The sequence below is a fragment of the Phragmites australis genome, chromosome 14, assembly GCF_958298935.1.
Source record: "Phragmites australis chromosome 14, lpPhrAust1.1, whole genome shotgun sequence".
In the NCBI taxonomy this organism is placed as follows: Eukaryota; Viridiplantae; Streptophyta; class Magnoliopsida; order Poales; family Poaceae; genus Phragmites; species Phragmites australis.
Genome location: NC_084934.1, coordinates 28,011,164 through 28,024,825, shown reverse-complemented (window position 1 = coordinate 28,024,825; position 13,662 = coordinate 28,011,164). Strand labels below are relative to the sequence as shown.

At 43.3% G+C, this 13,662-nt stretch overlaps 3 protein-coding genes across 5 annotated transcripts; 2 read left to right on the top strand and 1 right to left on the bottom strand.

The window, feature by feature from the left end:
- Nucleotides 1-502: 502 nt before the first annotated feature.
- On the top strand, nt 503-3,360 carry LOC133891771 (uncharacterized protein C24B11.05-like). 2 transcript variants are annotated; one of them, XM_062332519.1, is made up of 9 exons: nt 503-639; nt 1,409-1,471; nt 1,585-1,650; nt 1,731-1,828; nt 1,940-2,065; nt 2,178-2,298; nt 2,350-2,453; nt 2,908-2,973; nt 3,075-3,360. In XM_062332519.1, exons 2-9 carry the CDS (start codon nt 1,426-1,428, stop codon nt 3,228-3,230), a joined length of 783 nt encoding a protein of 260 aa, XP_062188503.1. In that variant the 5' UTR covers nt 503-639; nt 1,409-1,425; the 3' UTR covers nt 3,231-3,360. The 2 variants fall into 2 exon arrangements, with proteins under 2 accessions (XP_062188503.1, XP_062188502.1); XM_062332518.1 differs by having other exon boundaries at nt 504-639; nt 2,178-2,453.
- Nucleotides 3,361-4,404: 1,044 nt separating this feature from the next.
- LOC133891637 (uncharacterized) lies at nt 4,405-7,255 on the top strand. Its single transcript, XM_062332369.1, has 4 exons — nt 4,405-4,995; nt 5,071-5,322; nt 5,740-6,288; nt 6,753-7,255. The coding sequence occupies exons 1-3, from the start codon at nt 4,441-4,443 to the stop codon at nt 6,253-6,255; spliced, it is 1,323 nt and encodes a 440-aa protein (XP_062188353.1). The 5' UTR covers nt 4,405-4,440; the 3' UTR covers nt 6,256-6,288; nt 6,753-7,255.
- Nucleotides 7,256-8,205: 950 nt separating this feature from the next.
- Nucleotides 8,206-11,676, bottom strand: LOC133891685 (ras-related protein RABA5a-like). 2 transcript variants are annotated; one of them, XM_062332423.1, is made up of 4 exons: nt 11,240-11,676; nt 9,394-9,772; nt 8,746-9,077; nt 8,206-8,661 (listed from the first exon to the last, which is right to left on the bottom strand). In XM_062332423.1, exons 2-3 carry the CDS (start codon nt 9,731-9,733, stop codon nt 8,749-8,751), a joined length of 669 nt encoding a protein of 222 aa, XP_062188407.1. In that variant the 5' UTR covers nt 9,734-9,772; nt 11,240-11,676; the 3' UTR covers nt 8,206-8,661; nt 8,746-8,748. The 2 variants fall into 2 exon arrangements, with proteins under 2 accessions (XP_062188407.1, XP_062188406.1); XM_062332422.1 differs by having other exon boundaries at nt 8,206-8,608.
- Nucleotides 11,677-13,662: the final 1,986 nt, after the last annotated feature.

Genomic DNA, 13,662 nt, shown 5'->3' with positions numbered 1-13,662 from the left:
TGAATCCTTTGTATTTGTAATTCTTCTGATACAATGAAGATCATCGTAGTGTGTCCGTTGGTTTTTTCTCGAAAGGGTTTTTCACATAAAATTGGTGTCTCCCGGCTCTTGATGTACTTTGTTTTTCCGCCTGTCGACACGCTTCAGTACTTTGTCCATATACGTCCTCTAGAAAAAACAGCCACACCCATCCTTTTCAACACGCTCTAGCTTGAGTGATCCCAGCAACAATCACCACGAACCATGCCGATTACGAGTGAATCCTTACGCCTTTAACAGGAAGGCCGTCTCACTCGTGTCCAGTTGTCTACTAGGTCGGTTAGTTGCATCCAGGCCAAAGCAGGTATTCAGCATTCCAACTCGAAAAATTGGACTTCGTGTAGGACAGCACTTCGAGGTTCTTGATGGAAGATGACAAGTAAAGCAGATGCTACCAGGTACTAGTAAAGCAGGAATCCATGGAGTACTTTAAGGTCATGTGATGGAGGAGAGGAGACCCCCACTGATGTCGCTACCATGTGTCATCTTCCAACAAACAAAACCAGCAGCCGCGCCTTTACGAGTGACTGCATAAATAGGGGAGCCTATGCGAAGTGTGGAATCAACCTGCCGGGCATTGTGCTTCCGTTTAGCATCTAGGTACATGTCCAGTTCTGTGTTGTTTTGATGTCTGCAGCTCTCTTGCTGTTCGAGTATTTGTTCTTCCCCCTTCTTTTTTTGTCTGAAAAAAAAACTTTCGCCTCAATTTCTTTTCTCAAGTTGTTGATCTTCGTTATGCACAAGCTAACTTGGTACGGTCAGTTTCTGATGTAATTTTTAGCTATGTTTCTGATAATTTTTATCTTTGGGCTCAATCTAGTTTCGAGTTGCTGATACTTGTGTTTATTGGTCTAATTGTGCGCGTGCAGTCCTCAGAATGGTTTTATGACTGGATATTGCTCTCTGTCTAACTCGAGTTAATTCTCCTAACCTCTTTCATGTTTTTACAACCTTGAGCACTTTTGATCACTTTTCCTGATGTTGGCACCGTCTTTTTTCTCGGGCAGTAGCTCATCTGCACCAACCCATGAACATTTTGTTACTGGACCGAACCTCTTATTTTGCCAAATAACAGATATTCAAATAAGTATATTTATTATGATATTATACAAGAAATCATGGCAAGAACAAAATGAAGGGTGACATTAAACGTAAACTTATGTTATCTTTAAAGAACATAAGTGGCCTGTATGAATTCCTGAATGACAACAAGTTGAATTGGTTGCAGGTTCTTTACTTTACACTTAGAATTTAGTAACTTGAATACAAATCTCCTATTTAGCAACAGATCACCAGCCGGTCCTATGGATGTGAACATGATGTCCGACATTTTCTTCACGGAGAAGTAGTGATAACTGTTTTGTTGCAGATCACTAATTTAAGAAGATGGAGTCGTACACTGTTGGAGCCAAATTTGATTGCTTGCTATTTGGTGAGTACTTGACAGATTTTCCTTCTTACATTTCAAGCAAGCATGGAAGCCTGGTTGAATCCTCTCTTCTTCTTGTTTTGTTATTCTTCAACTATTGCACCACACATATGCAGACATGGATGACACTCTCTACCCACTGAGCTTAGGCATCAACTTAGCATGCCGCAAGAACATACAAGGTAAGTAGCATCTCTCATGATCCACAATTTTAATGCTACAAAAATTTGTTGTTTATACATTTGCTATGACCAAATTGCAGATTATATGCTGAACAAGCTGCAAATTGAAGAGAGTCAGGTTCCCACGATGTGCCTAGATTTGTACAAGGAGTATGGAACTACAATGGCTGGCCTTAAGGTATGTCTCTCCCACCACTACTGAACGTTGTCACTTTGCTTGTTCAGAAGTTTCTGTTTGTAATCTCTAACACATCATTTCTGCTTTTCAATTCCCATTATCATGTGATAGCTTTTGGGATATGATTTCGACTACGACGACTTCCACGCTTGCGTCCACGGAACCCTGCCATATGAGAAGCTGAAGCCGGACCCGGTCCTGAGGCAACTGCTACTATCTCTGCCACAGAGGAAGATAGTGAGTTCTTCCTGAACCCCAGTCCCCTTCCATTTGTTATATCATCAGCAAACAGAATTACTACCTGCATTGCATCTCTATCCTAGTCTGACATTGCTGCTCCCGTCTGCAGATTTTCACCAACTCTGACAAGGCCCATGCGGCAAGAGTCCTGGAGAAGCTCGGGCTAGAGAACTGCTTCGAAGGCATCATCTGCTTCGAGACCCTAAACCCGTCGACCGAACAAGATGCTGATGGCCAGAAGAATGCAGACGACGCTGACACTGACGGAGGCCGTAGAGCTGGTTCTGACGACTCAGCTCCTCCTAGCAGGGGAATCCTGTGCAAGCCTTCTCTGGAGTCCATGGAAGCTGTCATAGAGATCGCCAAGCTCGACCCCAAGAGAACGGTAATTGACCGCGAGCAAGGAAACCACAATGATTTCAATAGCACTAAATACTCTTGTGTTGCAACCAAGATATAAATATTGAAAACATTAAATACAAATTAAAGATATGAAAATGTAGATGTATCATAGGAGTGTCGTCGAATTAATACATCAGGAGTGATATCATAGTTTAATTTTAGATGGAATAAAAAAGAAAAATGAGATTATTCACTTTTTTTTCTAATTTATTTATCAATTTGTATTAGTAAAACCGGTCTTATATATATAGCCGGTAACGATACGTAGAGACTGTTGGACGAGAGTGGATATTAAAAATAGGTAAATTATTCAAATTTTATGAATTTTTATTATATAAAAAAAAGTAAAAAAGTGACACAAGAACTAACTCATATTTTCTATAGTAGAGATTCTCTATTTGTAATTGAAGCCGTTGTTAAAAAAAACTCCATGGCAGGTGTTCTTGGACGACAGTGCGCGCAACATCGCCGCGGGGAAGGCGGCCGGCTTGCACACCGTAATTGTAAGCTTTTTCACTGCGTGCGTGAGTGTGTCCTCTGCAATTCGCTGCGAATGCAGCTGCCACTTGCGGTGGGCTAATCGACATGGAACAATCGGTTGCAGGTGGGGAGCTCGGCGCTGGTGCCAGGGGCGGACGTGGCGCTGGAGAGCATCCACAACCTCAAGGAGGCGCTGCCGGAGCTCTGGGAGGTCACCGCCGGCGAGCACGTCGAGGCTGTACTCCGGCCCACCGGCGTGGAGACCACGGTGCTTGCATGATGAAACCGTCCGGGCCATGCAGTATATGCTACCCTGTGCTGTGCAGATATGTCTTGGGGCGTGGTGTGAATGAAGCACCGTACGAATATGTATCGAATTAATAAGGTTTTTGGACATGATTTTTTTTTTATCTTGGGAGAAATATGCTACCAAATAGTGTTATTTGCTGATGGATATCTGACACTTTAAAATACGATATTTTACTGAGTAAGGGAGAGAAGTAGTTTAAAATGACCAAAACTCCCTTCTCTGTTTTCTATGGAACCTCCGGTGCATCAGCAGCTCCGCCGCGCCGCCGCCGAGGGACGAGGACAACATCAGTGTAGAGTTCCGGCTTGGGCTCCGCGTGCAGTCCAGCACGGACCTCAACTCGACCAGCGCCTTGTTCCCCCTCGGCCAAACTTATCACCGGAAAAAAAATATAGTGTATAGCTAGAATGCTATAATTTAGCGCTATATAAAATTTTAACTCAAACAATTACTTGTACAATAAGAAAAAAAATCTAAAATTTATCCTTTTTTCCTCACCTTATAGGTCATATTTTTGTCCGAAAATTTATGAAACGTTAGATGATAGTATCCTCTATCCCATATATTTTTTTAGAATTTTTCATAAATATTTCTATAGTTTTTGAGGTTGAGAACATTGGAATGTGGCATTTTTCTGATTTTTAAACCTCTCACACGTTGAATGGGCGGGAAGTTTTTCAGACAGAAGAAGCCTAATTTTACAAATTTTCAAAATAACTGCATAGTTTTATAATCTTTTAAATTTTAAAATATATAAATAAAAAAGTCTCCATACCGTGGACATCGAGATCGAAAGCCCAACCGGTCCAAGTAGATGTCCAACCAAAAAGCCCAAGCAAGCGTCTTGAATTCGACAAAGATAAGAAGCGAGTTGTAGTGAACTAGTGATCTAGAATCGGCCCGGTCCCCGATTGATGAGGCATGGTCCGTGGTGGAATGATTTAGTGGCTCTTCTAATTTTGGTAAGTTCGTGGGAAAATTACACTAATTTAATTATGTTTTAAAGATTTGTCATTTTAATTAATATGTTATTGACATATGTGATCTTACGTGTTAATGAGAGAGAAATGACATTTTATCAAAATGCAGTTAAATGAGTGGCAACCTTACAAAATTCTCCGGGAAAAAAGTTCGCGCTGTGTCCACCGGAAAAATAGTCGACGACCAGCCTAACCGGAAAATGAAAGCCCAACCCACCAGAAAATGGGCCGCGGTAGTATCCGAGATCACGACCTGGCCCATACATAATTGGACTGGACTGAAGCTCATCTTTCGTGTGCCCGTGCTCAGCTCCGACACCCAAACTCTGAAGCCTTCCACGCCACCCTCCGCCGCCGGCGTTGCCGCTGCCGCCATGGGACGAGGCCGCAATCGCAAGCCCCGCAACTTCGCCACGTTCCGCCTCTGTCCCCGCCCCGGCGCCGCCGACGCCTCCGACCGCGTCTTCGTCCGGGTCGACGACAACCCCTACTCCGTCCCCGGCTTCGCCGACGACGACGACGGCCACGGCGCGGGGCCCTCCTCCTCCTCCTCTGCCGACGACGGCGGAGGCGCCCTCCCCGACCACGTCCGCCGCGAGATCCTGGAGCTCGGCCTCCCCGACGACGGCTACGACTACCTCGCCCACCTCCGCGAGCTCCGCCCCTCCCTCTCCTCCACCGGCGGCGGCGGCGCCTCCGCTGTATTCCTCCCCAGCCGCCGCCCCGCGCGCTCCAGTCTACCCGTAGATGTCAAGGTCGGCCCGTTCGATCAGTACTCGGCGCCATTTCATCCGTCTGGGGGTAGCTAATTCTGCTCGCGCGCAGTACAGGCTTACGACTTGAGTCGTGTCCCAATTGCTTCCGGGGAGGTCGCGGGGACGGCGGTGGCAGCGAGGTGGGTCGAGGAGGCTATCGACCTAGATGTCGCCAAGCTTCTTGAGAGCGATTTGCCGGCGGCTGGGTCGGGGGATGAGGGTTTGGAGGAGGATTTTGTTGTCATTGCAAACCAGCCTGAAGAGGACGAGGAGGACGGCAGGGGCAAGGAGAGTGCTCAGCGGCTGCCACATGAGCAGTTTGATTCGGTGAGCATGCTGCACATGATCATCGCTGTTTGCCAAATCTCACTAACAAAGTACTGCTGATCTACTTGCGTTAGCAATCGATTATTAGCATTTCTTGTTCCTGCCAACACGCATGGTTGATTGTTTATCTTTTAGTCCCGTACTGTCCATACTTCAATGACTGTCCGTGCAACATGATCCAAGTCCTTTCAACAGGATCTAACATGGGTGTGGTTTATGCCGATGGCCTTTTATTGTGAATCTACCTTTTGAATTGTAATTTACTGGCATGCTTGTGAGCATTTATTTGTTCAAGTAGGGCACCATTTTCGTACTGCTCATTGAAATTTCATATGGACCAAGCCCTTTTCCCGGTTCACTGACAAGTGAAAACCTAATTTTCAATTTTTGGACTTGTGTGCAATATGCCATTCACAGCTTGCTTTGGAAGAATATGCTGAGGGGGAAGATGATTGTTATGTTCGAGATGTAGAGCATGAACTCTCCCAGGAGGTTAGAGACGAACTGAAACACAGTGAAAACTTTGATGCTGATGACAAATGTAGGGCACTGCAATATTTTGCTCATAGGACACTAGAGTCAAGCGCAAAAGAACAGATTGGTGAATCTTCTAATGTCATCTTGGAGTGTGCTGGATATGCTGAAAGATACTCAGATGAACGCAGAGAAGAGGAACAGGTGGTTCTTGTTCCAGAAAGCTGCGATGGATCTGCTGTTAGGTACTGTGCTACCACTGTTTCTAGATCATATCTCGACATTCACCCAGGGAACATTCTAGCTCCGGTAAATGCTAAAGAGAAACTTCCGAAATTTTCCCCTGGAGAAACAAGTATGAAAAAGGCCATCATCAAAAAAGGACTGGAGAAGCTTCCGGCAGAGTACTTGCCTCAAAGGAGAACTTCGAGTGGTGAACCTTTAAAACAGGAGCCCTAAAAGGAAGCAAAAGAGGAAACAAAAGAAAGCTAGGTAAAACTAATGTGTTTGAAAATTCTCATTTCAACTCTTGGGCATTTTAATTCAGTACTTGTAACATTGCTGCTGCGTTCATTTATTTATCTGAGGCTAGTCATTGAGTTTATTTGATCAGCTGAAAATGGAAATGGAAAAACAAGGGAAAACCACCATATTTTGATCTTTTGCATTTTAAACTTGAGTCATACTTTGTCTTAATAATCATTAATTACCAAACATGTTCTTACATTGTTCTGTTATAGCATTATAAGGCCAAACCTATAGTGTTCTGAAAAACGGTTCAAAGAAGCGGGTCATTCATGTGTATTCTTCTGTTTCATGTTAATATGATTATAGGTCACAATAATAACCATGCACTGCCACGAAATGCTTGAAACCGTGATTTTACTAGGTTGTGGTTTCCTTGTTATGTATTTCATCTCATCATTTTGTACTAATAGATTTGTGCTGTTCATTAGGCCTAGGCTGCGTTGAAAGATTCGAGGCGCAGAGCAAAGAAAGATGTAGAGGACTTGTATATATGTGAAATACAGAAGGCTCAGCAAGTTGCTGCTGTTACTGGACCATATTCAGTACGCCTTATGTATTTTCTGCAAACTGAATCTCTATCTTGAACAATGTACTTAGGAACCAAATATTGTTTATGGTTAGGTGGATTGTCTCTTAACTGCTAAAGGTCTTGGTGATGTACTACAGCTCAAATCCTAAGCGTCCATCGGAACTTGTATTGCAGGATATAGGAGATACCGAAGTATCATCATCATCATCCTATTAGTATGTTTAGGAGCATCTGTTTGATGGGGAGGAAATATTGAAAAAAAAAACTTTATTCTACTTGGTACATAAGGGAATTTGTCAATGAGAACTCGAGTGAGTGTGAGAATAGGAACTTCTTATATCTGAAATATCTAAACACACCAGGGATCATTTGATTCATGTGCTAATGGAAATAAGTTAACGACATGTCGTCCCATGGAAGCTGCAACTACTGAAGATTTGCCGGGCCCTGGAAGTGTCATCCAGATTACTGTTTAGTGCAAAACATCTGTGTTCAGTCCCGCTGTTTTTTCGGTTCATGAGATAGACTGGAAACTGCTTAGCTGCATGCGTGCATCAGAACGCATGCAGTCTGCTGCAGTAGCACTGTCCTTGGTGATTATTAGTGCTTTCGTCCTTCCTGTTTGAACTTTGAAACGGGCGTCGGTGCTTTCACTTCGCTATTGAGCTTTCATGGTTGCTACTCGCTTTTACTTTGCTCCAATCATTTGGAGATGATACTGCTCTACAGACGATGACATCTTATAATGTCCTCATCATTGGGGTATCCGTTCCTGCGTACAATAATAACCTCCTGCGACGATGTTTTCAACCTTGAGTTTTTTGAGTGATGCTAGTTTTCAAATCCAAGAAAACAGAGATTCCTTCAGATCATCCGATATCAATCCAATGCGTAGGACTTCATCTTCTACCTGTGAGTGTTGAGTCTTGCCGTGCTCCCTGCTCTGCTCGCCTCCAGCGGTGAGGACACCGTCATATCTACTCCCGTAACCCTTGGCACACCGTGTTGCCCTTGCCCCACCGACAGTCCTCCGCCTCCCGTGACCACTTGCCACCTCACCCACAACCCACCTCATCCGCCTAGCCAGGCTGCCTCCCTCGGAGTTTCTTCTAATCCCGGAATCCTTCCAAACCCGCCTCACCCATAACCCACCTCATCCGCCTAGCCAGGCTGCCTCCCTCGGAGTTTCTTCTAATCCCAGAATCCTTCCAAACCCAAACCGCAAAACCCCCCTCCTATCTAACTCCAGCATCTGATCACACACGTCCTAAATTTCAGGCATCTAAAATTTAAGAGGTGATTTTTTTTAACTGTTCTACCTGGAGTTGCTATTACTCTTTTTACAGTAGAAATTTGGAAACAAAATCCCTTGCAGTACTATGCTCGGGTATTGAATCTACAAGCGTTTTTTCAGGTGCCATCTTTAAGTAGATTTCTTACAGCACGATGCATAGAACGTTGGTGCATAGGACTAGAATGATGCAGAATGAAAGCACGGTTTCTAGGACTACAATGATAATGACACAACAGCCAGTTGGTCGCACTTTCTCTTTACACAATCACGTATACCAATACCTCCAAGGATCAATCGAACTATACATTGATTTCCTCTGATGGAAAACACAATTTTCATGCAACCAGCCTTGTCAGCTCACCTTTAGAAGAACATGGAAAAACAACTTTTCACAAACCAGAACTGCAGCATTACATACCCAGATGTGTCTCCCAATCCTATCCCACTCGACACAGGCAGTCCTGGATAGATAGATAATCATCAGGCGCACCTTCGGCAATGCAACAGTGAATAACTGGATTTGATGGTTATACGACCATGTCAAGAGAACTAGGATGGGGCAAGCTTAAGAAAGGAGAGAATGGGAGGGAGGTCTTACAGGTTATGATGAACAGCACCACCTCCCACCACTGTTTGTTTCATTGGTCTCACCCTGCAGCACCACAGCTTTCCCGTTGCTTAATGACCGGAGCTCACTTCTCTTCTGCTCTTGCGATTGAAATACCTTCCGGCTTAGTATGCTGTAGATCTCCTTAACAACAGTTTGGAAAGCTGCTGCAACATTTGATGAGTCTAGGGCTGAGGTTTCCATGAAAAAGAGGCCCTGAGCCTCGGCCAGGGCTTGTCCTTCGGCAGTGCTCACCTCACGTGCATGCTTGAGATCCACCTTGTTGCCCACCAGAATTGTGACAACATTCATATCGGAGTGAACTGTCAGTAATCAAAATGAGTCAACAAAAGATGTAACAAAATCATAAAACTAACAATAAAAATAAACCAAGCAGTTTTGAACTTTAAAACAGAAGTATATTTTGGTTTTGAGTTGCAACTGTCCATGGACAGCCTCCGAATAATCAGTTTGTGCCTTTGTGGTGTCAAAATATATTGATGCCAAAAACTCAAAATCATTATAAATGACTTGGAACATGTAACACACAACCACATTTATCCACTAGGAAATGGTGAAGGAAGCTTTTTAACGAGTGTGCTCTATACTAACGAAATTGGGTGAAGTATCGGTTCTTACTGTGCAGTTCATTAAGCCATCGGTCAACACTATCAAAAGTCTGGCGCCTGCTAATATCATAAACAAGAAGAGCTCCAACAGCGCCTCGGTAGTAAGCAGATGTGACTGCTCTGAAGCGCTCTTGTCCAGCAGTATCCCATATCTGAGCTTTAATTTCCTTTCCATCAATTACCAACTTTTGCGTCTGGAACTCCACTCCTATAGTGGATTTAGAGTTTGGATAGAACTCATTCCGTGCAAATCTTGCTAGCAAGTTTGATTTACCAACAGAGGAGTCACCAATCAGAACAATTTTGAATAGATAATCCTGACTTTGTTCCTCCTCTCCATCATAGGCCATTGTGAGACAAGTCTACAAATGCAGCTGCCCTTCTAGTGCCTGACAAAATTACAACAGCACTGTCAAGTTTGCAGAGATACACTTAGATGAACAATGGGAAATGGGAAATGATTGGAAGAACAATGGGAAATGATTTAAATATAACAAAGTGTATTCTTAGTTGTTTTAAAACAAAATCCCTATAACCTCACATTGACATGGTAAAAGCGTAAGCAGTCATTACTTAATCACAGATTTAATAAAATGCCATGGTTTAATCACATAGAAATCACTCACTTTCACCTTCTAGAGCTCATGAGATATTAAGAATATAAAGTTTACTTGTACTGCCAACTGAACAGCATACATACAACAAAATATTGTGAATCAAATCAATCCGAATTCAGAAGTAAAACTAAGCATCATATAAGTGGACTTCTTTTTTCACCGGAGAGTAGCAAGTCAATAACACTACTATTATTAGGCATATTCAGTAAGGCTGATATTTCATAGAACGGATTAAGTACTCTATAAAATACTTGGATTTTTGACAAATTAATGAAAATAACTGTAACAATTGGTGCGGTTGTATTGTACAACAGATTTCTTTAGATCATAAAAAAAGTCAGAACAATAAATGGAATGGACAACAGACTGCGTTGTACAATATATTTGTCCAGGCCAGTTCGAATAGAAAAAACACAATCAACTAATGTCCCTTTGCCCCTACCACACATTCCAATTAGTAAACACAAGTAGCAGAAACTTTTTTCAATCGTGACAAAGCAGAACTCAAAGGGTATAACAGGACAAAAAAAAAATGGAAGAAAAAATGAGAACTCTTTAGCGATTCGATAATGTTGTCATAATACGAATTTGCGCATTTGCATTTAAAACTGATCAAATCGTGCTCAGATCTAATAAACCCTGGCAAACCACCACCCGCTAGATAGATGTGAAGTTCCTGGAAAATGCCATGTTTGGCACTGGATTGACCTGGTCCTTTGTTCCAGCAGAACACCAACTGAATTCTGTGAGTTGCTGTGGTTATCAGCAATCCAACTGAGTCCAATGTGGCACGACCACATTAGTGTTCTAGCCAGGCATCTACAGTCAAATCACTAGTTCGTTTTAACTGATCATCACCCATTAGGTCATTACATCACCAGTAATCCTAGAGATTTTGATCACCTACTGCCAGAGCTCACATTCTCATAACCAGGCCCCGGATTGACTTACTTCCGCATTCATAGCCATATGACATAAACCTATCAAGTTACTCCTAACTCATGGCTCAAGCTAATCGAACTATGGAACACAGGGGGGTTCAGTTGGACGCCAAAAAATATTGGAAGAACAACCTAATCGAACTATGGACAGGCGGATTGGATAACTAGCGCACCACGCATCAAACAAATCCGCAACCAACCAAATGCAGAGACAGAAATGCTTGGATTCGACTGGAGCACGAAACCAACTCTTATCACGAGGAAGCCCATTCCACCCAAGCGAGCCAAGGCTACTTACCAGCAAACAACGAAGGAATCGATAGTCCGCGCCCAGGTGGATCTCCGCTCCACTCCAACCCACTAGACCTGGCGAAGGAACCTCGCCGCGGTGGCGGGCAGGTGGGCGGCGGAAGTGGACCGGCTGTGCCGGCGGTGCGGAGGATCCGGCGCCGGGAGGGGTGGCGGCGTTGCGCTCAACGGCGGTGTGGACTCAGGGGAGGTTAGGTTTGGACCTGAGAGAGGCTAGGTGCGCGCGTTCGTCCGTGGAGTCGAGAGATCTAGATCCCCGCCCGCCGCCCGCGTCCACCACTCTACCCGTGTGTTCCGCCGCTGCGGTGGAAGTGGAACTCACGTATCGCGCGGTCTGTTTGCCGGAGCAGCCATGCGCGATGCACCGTCCCTCTGACCTCCGAGCTTTTTAACTGTCTATGAGTCACGAAATGTGCCTACAACTCTACTTCGGGGCCCCTTTTTTTCTCGGTTACAGAGGATACAAGTAGGACCATTTAAAACTTCAATAATTTTTTCTTTACTGTTCTCTTTACTAAAAAAATTTCTTTTTTATTTTCTTCACCTTAAAATTCTTTCATTTTTCTTCATAAACCCCTTTAAATAAAAGCTATTAAAAATAAGAAAAAAAAACATAGAAAAAAAAGCGAGAAGTAAACGAAATAAATAGAATACTGTTAGAGATGATGTAAGCATGTTATTAATGTTGGGAAAATCCGATCAAGGAGAGTAAGTTTTGAGACTGATTACGCTAGAACTCAAATTCAGTGAGTTGTAAAGAAGTTATAGGCATGCTCGTCATTTTCTTACTTATTATGGTAAATTGCATAGAGATACTATTCATGTCACACAGCTCAACTTTTACGGGCTCTAAGCTTCTTTCAGGCGTTAGATATTTTGGAATTTGATTATTTTTTGGTCAAATTTAAAGTGCCTCAACTTTTGTGCAGCTTCTCTAGCCCAACGATTTGATCGGTGGCTCCAGACCGTGCACATAAGCTAGGAGATAATCCCAGACCAAACATGCCATGTACACAGGTATCATCTTAGGCCCTATTTATTTTAATTATAAAAGCTAGATTGTGATCAAAATTTAAAAGCTGAAACAAACAGTTGGATTATAAAACCTGGATTCTGATCATAATCCAAAAACTGAAACAAACAGCTGGTTAGAAAAGCTGAATTGTTACAATCCAACACACAGATTATAACAATCCAGCAATCTGCCTTCCGCCAGATTGTAACAATCCACAATCCAGATTTTACAATCCAGCTTCTCACAATCCACAATCCACAAGCTGCTTTTCACAATCTACAGCTAAAATAAACAGATCCTTAACCGTCTGTAACGTTGTGCCACTTCAACAAAGTTTATGGCATGGTATACAGAAAACTTGAAGGAACCACTTAAAGGCTTATGAAGTCACGTAGAAAACTAATGAAGAGAACAAAGGGTTGTCCTTTAATGTTCTATTTCAATTTATATTGATATTTAGAGGTAATCTAACAGACAATAATATGCACTGCCTGAATTTAGGAATGTACTCGGAGATAACCTAACGGACAATGAAATTGCTTAATTGCATACGAATGTATCGTCATGACATTCGCAAAAAAAATATGTATCGTCGTGTCCTTATAACTCCAACTTGTTTGATGTTCTAAAAACAAGATTCTCCCTCAACAGTAATTATTAAAACTGTTCCTAGCGAAATTTCTACGAGATTACCGTCAAAATTGTATCCGCAAACTGGCCCTAAAACTCAGTCGGCTGTACGCTGGTTGCTCTGTATTTTGTACCGGAGGGGACACGAAGAATTGAAAGCACATGTACTTGGAGACCAGCGGTTGCCTGTCGTTGACAAGCAAGTGAAGCACCCCACCTTCACCACTGAAAACCTGTCATGTTGGTCTGCTTCAGCCCAGCAATGGCCAGTACGAGCAAACAAGCCGGTGTACGCCACACCAATGTGCCAATGATACATCACAGCACCATCCATAGCGCAGGCCCCGGGCTGCAGAATAGCTGCATGTTCACAGGCATCAGCTACCTGTAGTGTACTGTGAAATCTGCAGAATAACTGCATGTCCATAGGCGTCAACTGCCTGTAGTGTGCTCTGTACTGTGTGCAGTCAGGCCAGCAAAATTACAGACTCCGTTACAGCGCCGTGGTTAGCTCATAGGGAGATATATTATGGAATAGCAGCAGCACTGCGGTAGATATAGGCATGTGAGGGTAGATCGAAGCAAGACGCAAGGCAGCACCTTGCAAACGAGGATGGTTTTGTTGGCTGGCAGTGGGTTGAAGTAGGAAGCAAAGCACCTAGGAAATCAGCTCTCTTTTTTCTTTTTGAACTCGAGGAATCCATTTCCATTACGATTAAAGTCTTACAACCACCTCAGACAGGATAGAGCGAGAAAAGGAAGTTTAG

Bases quoted from the DNA above. Each gene is read 5' to 3' on its own strand.
- LOC133891771 (XM_062332518.1), top strand. From the start codon at position 1,426: ATGGAGTCGTACACTGTTGGAGCCAAATTTGATTGCTTGCTATTTG. The intron at 1,651-1,730 runs GTAAGTAGCATC...ACCAAATTGCAG, and splicing joins ATGCCGCAAGAACATACAAG to ATTATATGCTGAACAAGCTG. The intron at 2,066-2,177 runs GTGAGTTCTTCC...TCCCGTCTGCAG, and splicing joins CTCTGCCACAGAGGAAGATA to ATTTTCACCAACTCTGACAA.
- LOC133891637 (XM_062332369.1), top strand. From the start codon at position 4,441: ATGAAAGCCCAACCCACCAGAAAATGGGCCGCGGTAGTATCCGAGATC. The intron at 4,996-5,070 runs GTCGGCCCGTTC...CGCGCAGTACAG, and splicing joins GTCTACCCGTAGATGTCAAG to GCTTACGACTTGAGTCGTGT. The intron at 5,323-5,739 runs GTGAGCATGCTG...TGCCATTCACAG, and splicing joins CACATGAGCAGTTTGATTCG to CTTGCTTTGGAAGAATATGC.
- LOC133891685 (XM_062332423.1), bottom strand. From the start codon at position 9,733: ATGGCCTATGATGGAGAGGAGGAACAAAGTCAGGATTATCTATTCAAA. The intron at 9,078-9,393 runs GTAAGAACCGAT...GATTACTGACAG, and splicing joins ATGGCTTAATGAACTGCACA to TTCACTCCGATATGAATGTT.